This window comes from Chenopodium quinoa, unplaced genomic scaffold (genome assembly GCF_001683475.1).
Source record: "Chenopodium quinoa cultivar QQ74 unplaced genomic scaffold, ASM168347v1, whole genome shotgun sequence".
Taxonomy (NCBI): Eukaryota; Viridiplantae; Streptophyta; class Magnoliopsida; order Caryophyllales; family Amaranthaceae; genus Chenopodium; species Chenopodium quinoa.
Genome location: NW_018743212.1, coordinates 195,093 through 211,258, shown reverse-complemented (window position 1 = coordinate 211,258; position 16,166 = coordinate 195,093). Strand labels below are relative to the sequence as shown.

Below are 16,166 nucleotides of genomic sequence, written 5' to 3'. Positions count from 1 at the left end.
CCGCCCCTGATCCCCTCCATTTTGTGATTGGAAATAAATGGTGTATGATATTGCTTTAATTAATTAAGTAATTATAATTTTTCTCACTTACAGTTTATACATCGGACTTTGTGGTCTGCTTCATAAGCTGTTAATATGTAGTATAGTGGTTATGGTTTCTATCTTTTACACGTTATGTACTTGTATGTAATTTTTTTAGAAACAAATAATTGACAAAAAATACAGAGAAATTCTAAAGTTATAACTAATTTAATAAATAATGTTTGGAGTAAGAATGTATACATCTTCATATTTTCAGAATTCCAGTCCTCTAAATTGTTAGGAGAATCTCTATGTCACTCATCTATCAGTTTACCACACCACTTACTAAAATGCCAATCAAATACATAAAAATAAATTTTAGAAGTGCAAGGTTATGCAAAGTACTAACGGGAGACATAATAATCATACCAGTGCAATATAATCCTTCGTTTGCCTTCACCTATCTTCTTGAGCTTTGCATAATTGTTCTGAGTTTCTGACAGACTTTACTCGTAATCTGTTCCTACTCTGACATGACACGAATAACCCAAAACCATAAAACACAAATCAAATTATGGAGTTCAAAAAATTTTACTCCTATGATGGTTCAAAATATATACTCCGTAGTAAAAGCAGTATCTAATATAATTGGTTCACTCCCAAAATAATTATACTGTCTACAGCAACAAGGTTATAAAACCTTAAAATAAATATAATACGACCAATCAACATAACAAAGAAAAACTGAGTAATAATAATACATTGCGAATTTCACATCATACTGCACATAAGACAGAAGTACTATAAACATACAACTTCAAGGGTTGAAAATTCATGTGATAACCAATTCACAAAGTTACAAGTTTAAGACTCTTTATATGTTATTATGAGCATCGTGCTATAATATGATTGCATTTAGAAATTGCTAATCCACTGCCACATCCTCTCTGTTACAAGTGAAGAGTCTTAATGCATCTAATCAACAATTCTTTAAACAATAAGGCTCTACGCTTGTTGGACCGTAACACGTTTCACTTTGGATGAGGTAATGTCAATTATTACACTCTCTGTTATTTTTTAATTGTAACAAAGATATTCTTTTTGAGACATAAAAAATTCCTTTATTACAACTAAAAATTAACAGAGTTAGGCCCTATTCTTTTGAGCTTCTGAGCAGGGCAGATCAGAGCAGAACATAGCATATTTCAACATAACAGAGCAGAGTAGATTTCAGCAGAGCAGAGCATATTTTATTATTATTATTATTATTATTATTATTATTATTAAATATTAATTATTATTATAATAATAATTATTATTATTATTAAATATTAATTATATATTATTATTTTTAAATATTAATTATATATTATTATTATTATTAAATATTAATTATTTATTATTATTATTAAATATTAATTATTCATTATTATTATTATTATTATTATTATTATTAAAAATTAATAATTATTATCTTTACATATTAGTTATTATCTTTAAAATATTAGTTTTTATTATAAAAATCAATTAGTATTATTATTACCGAAGTATTATTTTTATTAATAATAATAATAATTATTATTAGTGTTATTACTATTTTTATTACTATTATTATTATAATTATTAAATATTAATTATTATTATAATAATTCAATATTAATTATTATTTTTAAGTAGAGCAGGACCCAGCAGACCCGATCAAAGTAGCTCTAAAGAAGAGGGCCTTAGTAGATTAACGTGAATGTCACGTCATCGTAGGAGTATTTTTTTTTTTTTTTTTTTTTTTTTTGTTTTCTTAGTACCAACTTGACAAAACTCTTTTCTATTCTTTCCTAGTTTTGTTGATCTTTTCCTACCAAATTAAGGAATAATGGACTTGGCGATTCTCAGAGAGTGGTTCGACCGAGTTGACTCGTCTCAAACCGGTAACATTACAGCATCTCAACTCAAGGTTCTTCATTTCCTCTTATTCAACCTTTAATTTTTCATTTTTCCAACTTTAAATTTAAATTTAATACCATTGTACTTTTGATTGAATTCATTTTTAGAATGCACTTGCTGTCGGAAATCTCGATCTCCCACTTTCTGTTGTTCAACAAATGATCAGGTTTTTCTATTTTTCCAGAAATTTGCCCAATTATTATTCTCTACTAATTTAAATTACTTGAATTATACTTTGTTGAATTCGTTTCAGGATGTATGATTTTGATAAGAATGGAACAATGAGTTTTGAAGGTATTTTGATGATAAAAATTTAGTTTAATTTTTTTTTTTTTTTTATATGCATATAATTGTACAATATGATGATTAGATGATTATTATAATTTTTTTTATATGATTAAGTTTGTCTAATTGCAGAATTTGTTGCCCTTAACCAATATCTTTTAAAGGTTAGTATATACAAGTAGCTTTCAAGTTTCTAGCATATAATTTTGTATATGATGACTTCAATTATGGACAATTGTTCCGGGTTTCGCTGTTTCGGTCCAATAGGGTCCTTCTCCTTACCAACGATAATATGTATAAAACTATAAACCCCTCCGGTTTTAGTACATTAGTTATGTATTCACTATGAAGCAAAAATGATCTTCTAGCCCAAGCAAAAATGATCTTCTATCCCATAAAAATTGCTGTAAAGAAGGCATTTTTAGCTCTCATTGGGATTATGATATATGAGTTTTGAGTCTTTTGAATCATGATTGTTTATGTTTGCCTTCTGTATTGGGGATTAATTGGTTTTGTTCTTGCTTTTAATGTAATCTCTGCAGGTTCAACAGGCTTTCTCAGACTTAGAAAGGTAGTTGAATTCTTACGTTGTTATTCTCTGTGATTGTATATTGATACTTGATAGTCATTGTCTAAGTGAAATTCTAAATGATCTGATTGCTGGAGTAGATGTCAGTCAGTTATACTTTTCTAACTGTATTTGTATCTAGTCGGCCATGTCTAGGAGTGTTTATTGCTGCATTTAGAAACTTGCAAGGGCCATGTTAGGAGTATCATTTTTCAATTGGCGTGCAATAGTTTGGCTTGCTTGGTCTTTTTGCGCTATTAATGCTGCGTTCTACTTTTGTCAAAAAAAAAAAAAAAAAAAAAACAAAAAAACTAGGATTAGAACAATAGAGATAAATTACCATTCTCTTCTTTAAATTTGACTGGATGTTTGGTTTTTATGTTCCTTGAATCCTCCCATGGCTTTCCATGATATTTCACTGCTTTTAAGAATATTGAATAAATTCTTGGCAAGCTTTAAAAGATTTCTCATGTTTTGTCTAGCCATTGCATTTCTACTTGGCTACATCCTACCTCTCATTTTCTTTTTTTGATGATGAATGTGGACCATGCCAGAGTTTGTAGCTCTTGTTAACTGGCATCTTGTCTTTTTCAAATTTAAGAATTCATCTATCTTTTCTCAGAAACGGTTATCTTCTTTCTTTTGCTATATTGCTATATGGGCTATCTATATCTGTTTGAAAAGGAGTTCTAGCATGTAAATTTTAAGGATTGAGCATTTTCATTTGGGCTAGGATCTCGAATATCAGCATGAAAGTGTAGCATGGATAGTAGAACAAACCTTCTGTGAAGAATTTTCTGCCGTTTATTTGCTCCCATTTCTATGTTTCTTTTTCTTGTCTGCTGATATTGTTAGTGAACCAGTATTGTGTAGTTTTAGATCAATATGTGGAAGAACTAGGATGATATGCTGCTATGATTATTGCTTGCTTATCATATATCAGTCTTCTGATGAAATTATATATCACAGGGGCCAAGGATTTCTTCTCCATGACGAGGTTCATGAGGTAGCCTTCCAATCACTTCAAATGTTTATTGGTACTAATGAGGATTAAGTTTTGTAACTATGTTCCTTGGTGCTTAATTTTTTATTTTTTATTTTTTTTTCAGGCTCTAGTGAAGCTTGGATTCTCACTTGATTCTCCTGCCTTTTACACTGCATGTGAGGTAATCCTTCTAATTCATTGCCTATTACCTGTATCATGCTTCTTTCTCTTTATCCTTTTTTGTATGTGAGTAAACATAAATCATGTTCACTTCACTCCTTTTCAGAATAGGTTCAAATAAAAATGAAATAATGCTCACTATGTATCCTTAGGCTTCCTTAAATAGCACTCAAATCACTGATCTGAGGACACTAAGTACCTGTAGATTTCATAATCAGACTTGCATAATCAGCTGAGCAATTTTTCATGCGATTTCTTGTAAAATATAAAAATGTGATCTTTATATTGTTTAAATAGATTGATAAATAGAAATCTGTGTCTTCTCTGTTGATGTTCTGCTTCTCACTTTCTCTGCCAACTTTTCCAGAGCTTTGATCAAAAGAAAAATGGGACGTTCCGGTTGGATGCTTTTATATCTTTGTGCATATTTCTACAATCTGCTCGGTAAGTGATATTGCATGCAAGTCTCTCTGATTCAGCTAGGCTGACCACCAAGGCTTTTTACTTGTCTTGGCATGTGGCTTATTGAATTGCAATTGTTTTTCCCTTATAACAATATAGTAACTGCTTCTATTTTGGTGTTTCAGCAATCTTTTTAACTCCTTTGATACAAATAAGCAAGGCAGAGTGACTCTTGATATGAACCAATTTATTTACTGCAGTGAGTATTCTGTTTTTATATCCTTTTGCCTTTCATATTATTTGGTTCTAAGTTGCTCCATTTTCTTTTGTATCAACCTATTGCATACTGTGAGATTTAGCATAAAACTGGGACTAAAAACCACTGGAATATTGGACCATGAGAGTCTCATCTCCTGCCTCAACTCTTGAGGGAGAGGGAAATGTGATGTGGAAAATGATGAAACCAAAATAAATAATTTCCCATTTTCGGGCCGTGGGGTTTGGTATGAATGAAAACTTATGGTATGAGACAGTGAACATATGCTCGCTTTTTTTCTTTCTTCTTTATTTTAATCATATTCAAATTACAATTATCAGCAATTCATGGAAGTAGTATTTCTTCAAGATAATATCATGTTTTAATTTTCTTTTGTGGAACTGTAGAATTTTCTTTTGTTCTCTTGAACTCCTCAAACAAACATGCTTTCCGTTGCATCTAAGAAGGTCATACTAAGAAACTATGCCACTTTAGCTTCTCTTAGTTTGTGTTTGGTTTGTTCATGAGAGAATTCTTCTAGATTGAGTATGATTTTCCTGATAGAGGAAAATTTGCCGTACTTCCCATAAGGCCATAATCCCATTGCATGCTTTGTTACCTCCCTATCATCGATCTGCTTCTCCCCTTCCTCTACTTTTCCTAGCAAATTAGCAAGTAATATATATGGAGTAATGAAGATTGCAAGCTAGCAGAACATCTGATAGATAAATGTTGTACTTTATAGTAAGTAAGAATCTGTTAAAAATATGTTATGTTATTTTTCCACCCTGTGACAGCTGCGAATTGTAGAATATGAGGTTTCAATCTGGTACCTAGCTCATTCTTTGCCCCAGAAGATCGTTGTGAAGCTGTACATTTACACTGATATTGTATTTCAAACCAGCGGCAGTTGACTGTGATGCTAGTCATGCTACACAAGTAATACAAGAGTGGGACAGCGGATTTTGGTTCTTGTATTAATATTGTTATCATCTTCTCCTTATGTATATGACTTTGGCCTTTTTTTTCCTAGTGTAAATTCCAAAAATCAACAATTTGTATGTACATTACATTTACAGAATTATTGAAACAGAGCTGCGCTTTCAACATCTTTATTTAACCTTGTTATCTCTCTACACGTCTGAGAGTTTAATCCTGACACTTTTCGCGCTGTTAAATCTAGTATTTACTAGTCTTTAGTACTAACACTGGCCAATTTCATACACATTTTTTATGTAAATTCTTCTAATTAGCCATGGCCATCAGGAGGTCCCAATAGTTTTCTGTTGAAAGAAAATAGAATTGGAAACGTTACACGCAAGCCACGGATAAATAAATTGACCTGAATATTCATACACTCCCAGCATATTTCAAATCTATCAAATATGTACGCGTATGACACATAAATTATTATAAAATTTACTTACGTGCAATGTCAAACAAAATCTAATAATACGTAGTAATTCAAATCAATAATCGAAAATAGATAAATCCTAGAGTATTACGCGTATAAATTAATACACGCATTAGACAAGTGTAAGTAGCTAGGAAATTATAGTGGATAGTAATTGTGATAGTTCAATCCCCTCATTAAGGAGAAAAGTAAAAGCATTATGATCAAAAAACTAATTAAGATGTTAAGATGTTGCGCATGTGTTTTATTGGAGGCATTATTTATTAATTAATTAAATAATAATTTATCTAATTTTGATAGTGAATGTATGTGTATGCTAGCTAGGTAGTGTGTCCATGTAGTGATAGAAGTCCCAATGATATGATCGTTTTTTGGATAGCAAGCGTGCTATCAATATATGGTAAGGTCAACCCACATTTAAAAAATTCACCCAAGAAATTATAAAATCAACGAGTAAAAATGAATGCCACTTGTCGTGCTATGCTTTCATGCAAAAGAGATGAGTTCCAACATTTTATCTCCACTAGCCAAAGTTAAATGGGAACGTTTGACAGAGAATATCATGGGTTGGTAGAGACGTATAGTAGAACTACTAGTTTGAGTGGTTTTCTTTTCTACGTGGTGCGTAAATGTGTCGAAATGGTTACTCTTTTCGCTTCATAATACAATAAAGTATAATATTATCTATGTATGAAGTATTAATTTTCTAGACATATTTATGATTAGTATTAATATTTTTGTGTACCAAGAATATATATTTATGTAAAATGTACCAAGGTGAATTCATTTTTGAAAGGGTGCTTTGACATGATGTTCAAATTGCATGTAATTTGGGTGATAGAAGACTAATCATACCAAAGTCATGTTTGAATTTAAATCACCAAACGAAATCACTAATACCACCTCTCTTGCACCACTGTCTCATGGTTGTCTACTTATCATCGTCTTCACATTATGAAAAATTAATTAATAATTTACAAGTCTTCTTGAATACTAAAATTTGTGAAAACTTGTCAAGTTACAAAGTAACTACGTAATAAAATTTCCCATTATCTATACTAGCTCAAGTTATTAATCTATTATCATAATAACGACAGGTGTAAATGATATCAAAAGACTATATAATGAGTTATTATATAGGGCACACTATCTAATTTATTTTAACATAAAACCTTTTGAAATTCTTAGACCTGATTATTGACCATGATTGAAATTTACCAAATTGCAAGAGAACAAACATTTCATGATTGAAATTTATTGGAAGATATTGGGCGGACCTAAAATCCTAAATAGATTCCGGAGTATATAAATTTTTTAATTTAATTTATTTTTTTTTTTTTTTTTTTTTTTTTTTTTGAAGTGAAATGTAAACACGCACCCTTGATTTCAACAAACTAAAGAGCATTTGTATTACTAGACGATCATGCATTTAACTAGGTAGTGTTATCTAAATCCCCTCTCTCAAACCATTAGTTATGAATTTAGCTTATAATATATGATTTGTATGTATCAAAATGATTTAGCAATTGTATGAATACATAAGCTAATGATTGCGTAAAAAATGTGAATGCAAGTTTGCAACCAATAATAAGATAGGAAAAATATGAATGCATGCGTTTCTTTTCCGTATGATAAGCAAGTCAAAATATAGTGGGAGGAAACTTTATTGACAAGAATATATCTTTTTATAAAACATTACAAAATACAAGTATATGATTAAAGAAGAAGAAGACAGAATGCAGGCCACTATAGTTGCCAATGAACAATCACCCACCGCCACAACAATGCCACCAATTCAAAACCACTAAGTTATGACCGTGACCCATACACACTTCCTTGTATGATTAAACCCCCACCTATCTTTAGAACGTACTAGATCTTTGCCTTGCCCTATATATAGACCTTCCATTTTTACATGTTGGTACACAATCAAGCATTTGTGATTATTGATCTCTTAATACAAACATCTATAATCACTAATAGAGTTCAGAGATAACAAACATCCAAGAAGAAAGAAATACGTACTATTATCTCATTTGTCACTAGCTAGTTGATACAATCTTAAGTTGTGATTGAGTCTTAAGAAATGGCCAATTCTAAGGTCATTGGGGCCATGTTGGTGGCTCTACTTCTTGTGGAGATATGTGTTGCAATTAGGGTACCGAGAGGGGTTAGAGTAAGTGGTGGAGGAGGCGGTGGTGGTGGAGGAGGTAGAGGAGGAGGAGATGGTGGTGGCAATGAGGGATTCGGGTATGGGTCTGGATCAGGGTCTGGCTATGGTGAGGGATATGGGAGTGCAGGTGGTGGAGGCGGTGGTAGAGGTGGAGGCGGTGGTGGAGGGGGAGGAGGAGGTAGAGGGGGTTCGGGGTCTGGATATGGGTCTGGGTCTGGATATGGATCCGGATATGGGTCTGGTGGAGGTCTAGGTGGTGGTGGTGGTGGAGGCGGAGGTAGAGGAGGTGGTGGTGGAGGGGGAGGTGGTCATGGTGGCTCTGGCTATGGCTCAGGGTATGGTAGTGGTTCTGGTTATGGAAGTGGTAGTGGCGGTATGGGAGGTGGTGGAGGTGGAGGAGGGGGTGGCGGTGGTGGTGGTGGTGGTGGAGGAGGAGGTGGCAATGATGGTGGCTCTGGATATGGTTCTGGTTTTGGTTATGGTTCCGGATATGGGGGTGGTTATGATGGCGGATATCATTCACCGTAATAAACATTCAATAATGTCATCGATCATGCAACTAGCCTAGCTTCCATTGTTGATCTTACTTTTAGTTTGTTGTATTTTAAGGTTAAATAGTTGTGCATGCATGTAATTTTGGTTCATTATTTGACTTGATGTATACGTACTATTGGGGATATATGCATTGTATTTGCATATTGTAGAATATATCATATATGTATGGTACATTGTTACTATCTAATGATACCATCATTTGGTATTTCAATAAAACAAACTTTCTTAAAAACATACATACTTGTACATCAGATTTCTTGATCTTCAATGTGAAAAATCTTGCTTGAGTATACATTTATACGTATGCATGTGTCGAGCGTTTATTGTTATTAGAGGTGATCAACAATGGCCCGGCCCGCTAGCCCGGCCCGAAAATAGGGCGGGTTTGGACAAGCTAAAAATCGATTTTTTAGTTCAAAGCCCGAACCCGGCCCGAAAAAGCCCGTTTTGGCCCGACAAGCCCGTCACTTTTGGGCGGGTTTGGGCATGAGATTTTATATTAAGGCCCGGCCCGGCCCGAATTATTGATCACCTCTAATTGTTATTAATCTTACTCATCCACTTCAATTATCTCCGATATCGCATATAAGCAAAGCTAACACAAAAGGACATGAGTGTATTATACATCAGTCTTCACCTAGCTAATAATGCTTTAATTTTGTGCAAATTATGCAAGCAATCGACAAAATGATCATATACAATGTGAATATGTGATACAAGTACATGGTTAGTCTTTTTATTTTTCGAAATTAAACCTTATTGCTTGAAGTACTCCATGATTGATCAACAAGAAAATTATAAGTACTAGCATAAATCATCCCTTAGTATCCAAAACTTACTTTCCTCAGAGTTAATTCTAATAAAAGAAAAACATGTAATCAAACATATTATCAAATTATAATTTCATTAAGAGTTTTGGATTATTATGTCTACTTCGTAAGTTTGTATGACAAAAACTAATCTTATTAAGTGCAAGTCACTAACTCATCATAAAATTAATAGTGAACAACTGAACATACATCATGTCTTTTTTGTGATATTGCAACGGCTATAATTAATGGATGGATGTTCTATAATGTAAAAGCACATATATATATGAATTCGAACAAATGCAAAGCATCCATCGTTAACTTCTTGCTCGTGTTTCTTTTGTTCACTTAACCTCTTACTAACTCATGGTAGACATTCACAATGACCAAATGACATAACACATGAATGATGAATATAAAGGACTACGTGACTATATCATGTCTCACTTGGTACCATTATACGAAGTTGTGGTGTGTAGTGTACTAATGTTGGTTGAAGCAAGGATATGTGATGGTTTAATGGTTTACATGGAGCTAAGGTTGGTGGTGGTGACGATGGCTAATCTACCGATGATGATGATATAGTCTATAAGTATATTCGTACCGTTGGTCAAGGGGCAGGGAAAGGCCATGTAGGGTTGGAAAATCGATCATGTATCAAACTTCGTGTATGTGACTTAACATTTTGAATATCAAATAGATATCTAGAATTTTAGATTGTAAAGTTGGATTCTTGATGTATATATATGAAAAACTTTTACTAGTATAATATTGGTATATTATTTACATAACTTTGTTATATTGTGCGTCTTTGTCAATTCAATTATTATATATTATACTCTAATAATGAGTTTGCTTAATCTTTGTTCATGTCGAACTCAGTCAATTATTGAACAATTGTCTAATATGGACACTTCTTATTTTTTTAAAATTTAAATTCCATTTATTATTAACAAATTTGCCACTAGGTTTAAAGAAAGTTCATGATGGTAAATTAAAGTTGGATAATGCTAAGCTAACTGCTTGGGGAACTTCCATTCTTTTCTTAATTACGAGTAAATCCGTTCTTTTTATTACAAAATCTAACTTATCTTAATTAGTGTTTATGGGAAAGGTAATCACATGAATTTGAATTTATGATATTTAGGCAAATTGACTACTTGAATTTTGTCAACTTTTTTTTGCATAATCCTATAAATATGAAGTACTCGTAATACATAATTTAAGTTCTCAATTTCTCATCAAATGCAACATGATTAAACCAGAGTGTTTTTTTTTTTGTTTTTTTTTTTCTTTTTTTTTTTTTTTTTTTTTCTTTTTATTTTTCATTAACTGTAACCAAATCTTGAAAGATCAACGATACGAAATTTGATAATCATCATGAATCAAGACTCGACATTGTACCTGTCATATTATTTGGCCATTAATAAAGGGCGGTTGGTTGGGGGTTGGGGCAACGAAGGGAGAGAATGAGGTGGTATTGTGGTAACATGGTCATTGAAGGTACGTAAGTACTCCGTAAATTGAATTTATAAAGATACCGTCTATTCATTTTGCCAAAACGTCCATTAAGTGAGCTGCTATTCGTCGTTCCCAATTTACAGGGTGACGCTCTCATTTTAGGAGGAAATGACCTTTTTGCCCTTATGTAATTTTGGCCTATATATGGCTCCACCACATTGTCACTTGGCATTAAAAAATCCCGAGTCCACCACTTGCCTTAAAAAAATCCCGAGCCCACCACTTGGATTCAAAAAATCACGCGCCCCCAAAAATCCCGAGCTCACCACCAAAAATCTTAAACCGTTTACCGGAAAAAAATAATCAAGGTGTAGCGACTGGTCGTGGACGATGAACGACGGCGACGATCGTACGCCGGAGGCTTCGTCGGAAGAATATGTATGTCGCTGAAATTTTTTTTTTTTTTTTTTTGAAGTGGACATCCGCCCAATTTTTCCGGAACATAAATGGAGGATCTCCTGTGGAGGATCCGGAAATTTCAGGCGGATCCTCCATTTATGTTCCGGAAAAATTGGGCAGATGTTTTTTTTTTTGCTTATTGTACGTTATTGCTATTGTTATTATTATTATTGTTATCGTTGTTGTTGTTAAGATGATTATTATTATTATTATTATTGTTGTTGTTGTTGTTGTTGTTGTTGTTATCGTTGTTGTTGTTGTTATTATTATTATTGTTGTTGTTGTTGTTGTTGTTGTTGTTGTTATGTTATTGTTATTATTATTAGTCTTATTATTACTATTATTATTATTACTATTACTATTATTATTATTATTATTATTATTATTGTTATTGTTATTGTTATTATTGTTATTATTATTATTATTATTATTATTATTATTATTATTATTATTATTATTATATTATTATTATTATTATTATTATTATTATTATTATTATGATTCTTATTATTGTTATTGTTATTATTGTTATTGTTATTGTTATTGTTATTGTTATTATTATTATTATTAATATTCTTATTATTGTTATTGTTATTATTATTGCTATTATTAATATTATTCTTAAAATACTAAGTTTGGCGTGTTTTTTGTGTTTGTCATGTATGTTTATAGGATTCTGAGGTTGAAGGAGGCGGTGACGTTGTGAATTACAGTGCAAATTTTGTGACAGATACGGTTTTTCGAACGTTTGATGATGCAGTTAAATGGGCGGATGATGTTGCCATAAATCTGGGATTTATTCTGGTGAAATCGTCTTTCAACAAAACCAGAGATGGTCGACCATATAGGTATTTGAGATGTGATCGGGGACGGAGGAGTAAGCCGAGAGATCTTGAGAACGCAATTCGGAAGGACACAAAAACCAAAGCCAATAGTTGTCCTTTCTACATCAAGATATACTACGAGTTCATCACCGACAGTTGGATTATCCGGGAGAAAAATGATGAAACTGGGACCCACAACCATCCAATGATTGCGTATCCAGAGGGACATCGTAAAATTAGTGGGTTGAGCCTGGATGCGAAGCAGGTTGTGCGTGACATGACGAAGTCTAAGGTTGCACCGCGTAACATCATGGCGACTATTGCCGAGCAGTTTCCTGATGATCATCCAAACATCAAACACATCTACAACTGCCGGAATGACCTGAGATCGGAGATGTCTGACGGGAGAGGAGTTGTTCAGCAGTTTCTACATTTGGCGAGACAGAGTCAATATCTTTACTGGGTCATGTCTGATGATGAAGGCGTTTTACAGCATGCCTTTATGGCGCACCCAGTCACGGTAGAAATCTTTCGGACGTACCCATATGTGATCGGTATGGATTCCACTTACAAGACCAACCGATACGGGATGCCGTTCTTTGAGATAGTTGGTGTGACACCGACAAATCAGAATATCCTCGTTGCTTACGTGTTCATGTGCAACGAGTGCACGGCAAGCTGTCGATGGGTTTTGCAGAGATTGAGAGACTTGATTGGGTATAATAAGGAACCGTCGGTTATCAAATTCCAATCCATTTTTTATCAAATTTTAATCACGAAAAAATTACATAACAACAATACATAACAATAACAACAAAAACAATAATTATATTAGTAAAAAAAAAAAAAACATATCAATAATCACGAGGAAAAAAAATTTCGAAATTAATAAAAACCATAATACATAACAATTACACATAACAATAACAATAAAAAAAATTAAAATTATATTACTAAAAAAAAAAATTCATATCAATAATCACAAGGGAAAAAAAATTCGGAAATTCATAAATAACATACACATATCAATAACAATAAAATTATATTGCTCACAAATAATACAAAAAAAGAAATCGACCCAAAAAAAAAAAAAAAAAAAAGAAATCGACCAAAAAACACAGAAAACAAAAAAAAAAAAAAAAAAAAAAAAACAGAAACCCAAGACTTCCGCCTGAAATTTCCGAAAGTCTGGGGAAACATCCAGAAATTTCAGGCGGATGTGGGACTTCCGCCTGAAATTTCCGGAAGTTTCCCCAGACTTCCGGAAATTTCAGGCGGAAGTCTGGGTTTTAACTTTTTTTTTTTTTTGTTTTCCGAAATCTGAAACAATAAAACACCAACTAACCTGCTCGCCGCCCCCACGACCACCGTAAGTCAGCCCAACGCGTCGCCGGTCCGCCATACCCGGATTCAACCTTCGATTGGTGTTCGTTGTTCTTTGTTTGACTTTCAAAGTTTGGGTTTTTTTTGAAAAAAAAATTTCTGATTTTTTTTAAAAAAATTTCTGACTTTTTTTTTTTTTCTTACAATTTCTGACTTTTTTTTTAGAGAGAGTGTGTGGGTTGTGAAATGACTTGCGAGTTTCGGAAGTGAGTTTCCCGAGTATTTATATACGAGGGGCAAATTAGGAAATTCAAGTAAAAAATGCGAGCGTCACCTTGTAATTTGCGAACGACGTTTAACAACACCCTTTTGTTAATCAAAATCTAATACAAAGTGTTATTACAAATTTGCTCAATTATTTAAATACACTAGGGTGGCTAGCGCGCACAGGTAGTAATGTTTAGAGAGTGCTTTTAGTTGTTGGCACTATTATTTAAATATTCACAAATATTTTAGAGGATATAATTGTCTAAACTCATAAAAGTTAAGTTATTAAATCACACAAAAAATTGTTTAGATACAATTAACATCATATTAATAGGGGCATATAGGTAAACAAGCATTTTAAGGATATAATTGTCCTCACACTATATACAAGTGTTTTCTAATATTTTTTAGGGAAATTCTCATTGGTAGCCATCAAGTTTTGCTAATTATCTTTGGTGGCCAAAAACTTTTTGAATTATCTAAATTAGCCATATAATACTGTAACTTAATTAATTATAACACTAATGACCATTATTAGCCACTTTTAAGATTAATAAGTAACTATGGTTAACCCATGATTAATTTTCAAATTAAAAAAAAAATTAAAAAAAAAAAAAAGGATGGAAAAAAAGAAAAGAAAAAAGTTACCTTTCATCACTTCCACAGTTCCACGTATAACTCCAACTAAAAACATCACTTCCATTTACTCATTTTCACAGAAACCATCCATCTCCACCATAATTCGAAATTCAACACCATCTTCTACCTTTCAATTCTTCAACCTAAGAACTAGGATTCGTGATTTATGAAATTTTCCACCAAATCAAAAAGAAATTGTGGTTTTTTTTCAACCATTGGAATTTACAAATTTTTGGGTTTTGATTGAATTTGACGGACGACGTGTGGGTTGTGGTTGAAATTTTAACATAAAGATCCGATCTTATTGCGTAAATATTCAGTTATGTACTCTAAGTTTTCAATTAAGTTAATTGCTTTCGTGTTCTGGAATTTAATGTCCTCTGTTTTGTGATAGCATGTCGTGTTATTCAATTGGAATGCAGGGTTTTTATACCGTGTTTAATGAGTTTTTTCGTGAATTAAATGTAGAATTAGGGGGTCATTATTCTAATATATATATAAATATATTAGCCTATTGTGTTGTATTTGTTGCAGAATGAATGATCAAATAGTGCTAAAGTTTCAATACAGGGGTACGGATACTGATGTGGTAGTAGATGATATTGATAAAGTCAACCTCATTGACTTAGTTATTGAATATTGGGAGTCAGTTAGAAAGAATGGGAAACCAACACCTTTGAACCATCAAGTTTTGCTAGTTACAACAAAGATTAAAACATCCCGCATAATCACAATCATGAAGAAAAGGAGGAGTATAAGAATGGCGGAGAAGGTAAATGGGTTTTCTCTGGTTTACGGTTATATAAAGAAGGGGAAATGATTTTGGAGGGAAAAGGATGGTTACAGTTTGGAGGGAAAGTAATATGTAAGGGTGTAATAGTAATTATATTACTTAATTACACTTAAGTTAACCATAGTTACTTATTAGTTTTAAAAGTGGCTAATAATGATCATTAGTGTTATAATTAATTAAGTTACAATATTATATGGCTAATTTAGATAATTTAAATAGTTTTTGACCACCAGAGATAATTAACAAAACTTAATGGCTACTAATGAGAACTTCCTTATTTTTTAAAAGGTAGGGATATACTCAATTATTTATTTATTTAATTTTTTTTTAGAGATTATATCTTTTTAGGAAAATAGGAAGAAGTGATTTGCATGTCAAAATTTACAAGTGGCAAACTTTCATTGGTCATGAATTACAATTCTAGCTCATCTCAAAACATTCGAAACCCAAAAGTAATCCCAAAACATATCCTCTTTTTCCCTTTTCTCTCTCCATATTTGATCTCTTTCTTTCTCTCCCATCTTTTTCTCTTTTCTTCTACACTTTCATAGAAAACTACTACTCTTACTATTCTAATTTTAATTATTTTTTTTTTGATAGTACATAATTTTAATTAATTATTAAATTAAAGATTCATTTATTTTTTCACACACTATTATTAAATAAAGGGAATTTCTCAACGGTGACCCCCAACTTCTGCTACGCACCAATGACCACCTCCCTTTTTTTATTATACAAAATGACCCTAATTAAGAAATTTATCTCACATATGACATTAATGAGTGTTATTTATTTTTTTTTAAAAAAAAAC

General features: G+C 32.3%; 3 protein-coding genes across 4 annotated transcripts; all 3 read left to right on the top strand.

Annotated features, from left to right (window-relative positions):
* Window positions 1-1,761: 1,761 nt before the first annotated feature.
* Window positions 1,762-5,753, top strand: LOC110734190 (sorcin-like). 2 transcript variants are annotated; one of them, XM_021914242.1, is made up of 10 exons: window positions 1,762-1,972; window positions 2,070-2,128; window positions 2,216-2,256; window positions 2,365-2,411; window positions 2,790-2,818; window positions 3,785-3,821; window positions 3,925-3,981; window positions 4,348-4,424; window positions 4,568-4,641; window positions 5,436-5,753. In XM_021914242.1, the coding sequence occupies exons 1-10, from the start codon at window positions 1,892-1,894 to the stop codon at window positions 5,453-5,455; spliced, it is 522 nt and encodes a 173-aa protein (XP_021769934.1). In that variant the 5' UTR covers window positions 1,762-1,891; the 3' UTR covers window positions 5,456-5,753. The 2 variants fall into 2 exon arrangements, with proteins under 2 accessions (XP_021769934.1, XP_021769935.1); XM_021914243.1 differs by having other exon boundaries at window positions 1,767-1,972; window positions 2,380-2,411.
* Window positions 5,754-8,138: 2,385 nt separating this feature from the next.
* On the top strand, window positions 8,139-8,839 carry LOC110734571 (putative glycine-rich cell wall structural protein 1). The gene is made up of 2 exons (XM_021914737.1): window positions 8,139-8,598; window positions 8,835-8,839. The coding sequence occupies exons 1-2, from the start codon at window positions 8,139-8,141 to the stop codon at window positions 8,837-8,839; spliced, it is 465 nt and encodes a 154-aa protein (XP_021770429.1).
* A 2,601-nt stretch (window positions 8,840-11,440) lies between these two features.
* On the top strand, window positions 11,441-15,382 carry LOC110734569 (PKS-NRPS hybrid synthetase CHGG_01239-like). Its single transcript, XM_021914736.1, has 3 exons — window positions 11,441-11,488; window positions 12,182-13,050; window positions 15,097-15,382. Exons 1-3 carry the CDS (start codon window positions 11,441-11,443, stop codon window positions 15,380-15,382), a joined length of 1,203 nt encoding a protein of 400 aa, XP_021770428.1.
* The last annotated feature ends 784 nt before the right edge of the window (window positions 15,383-16,166 follow it).

Coding starts and splice junctions, on each gene's coding strand:
- LOC110734190 (XM_021914242.1), top strand. CDS start 1,892: ATGGACTTGGCGATTCTCAGAGAGTGGTTCGACCGAGTTGACTCGTCT. Junction 4,425..4,567: donor ATATTTCTACAATCTGCTCG/GTAAGTGATATT, acceptor TTGGTGTTTCAG/CAATCTTTTTAACTCCTTTG. Junction 4,642..5,435: donor GAACCAATTTATTTACTGCA/GTGAGTATTCTG, acceptor ACCCTGTGACAG/CTGCGAATTGTAGAATATGA.
- LOC110734569 (XM_021914736.1), top strand. CDS start 11,441: ATGAACGACGGCGACGATCGTACGCCGGAGGCTTCGTCGGAAGAATAT. Junction 11,489..12,181: donor AGGCTTCGTCGGAAGAATAT/GTATGTCGCTGA, acceptor GTATGTTTATAG/GATTCTGAGGTTGAAGGAGG. Junction 13,051..15,096: donor AGATTGAGAGACTTGATTGG/GTATAATAAGGA, acceptor TATTTGTTGCAG/AATGAATGATCAAATAGTGC.
- LOC110734571 (XM_021914737.1), top strand. CDS start 8,139: ATGGCCAATTCTAAGGTCATTGGGGCCATGTTGGTGGCTCTACTTCTT.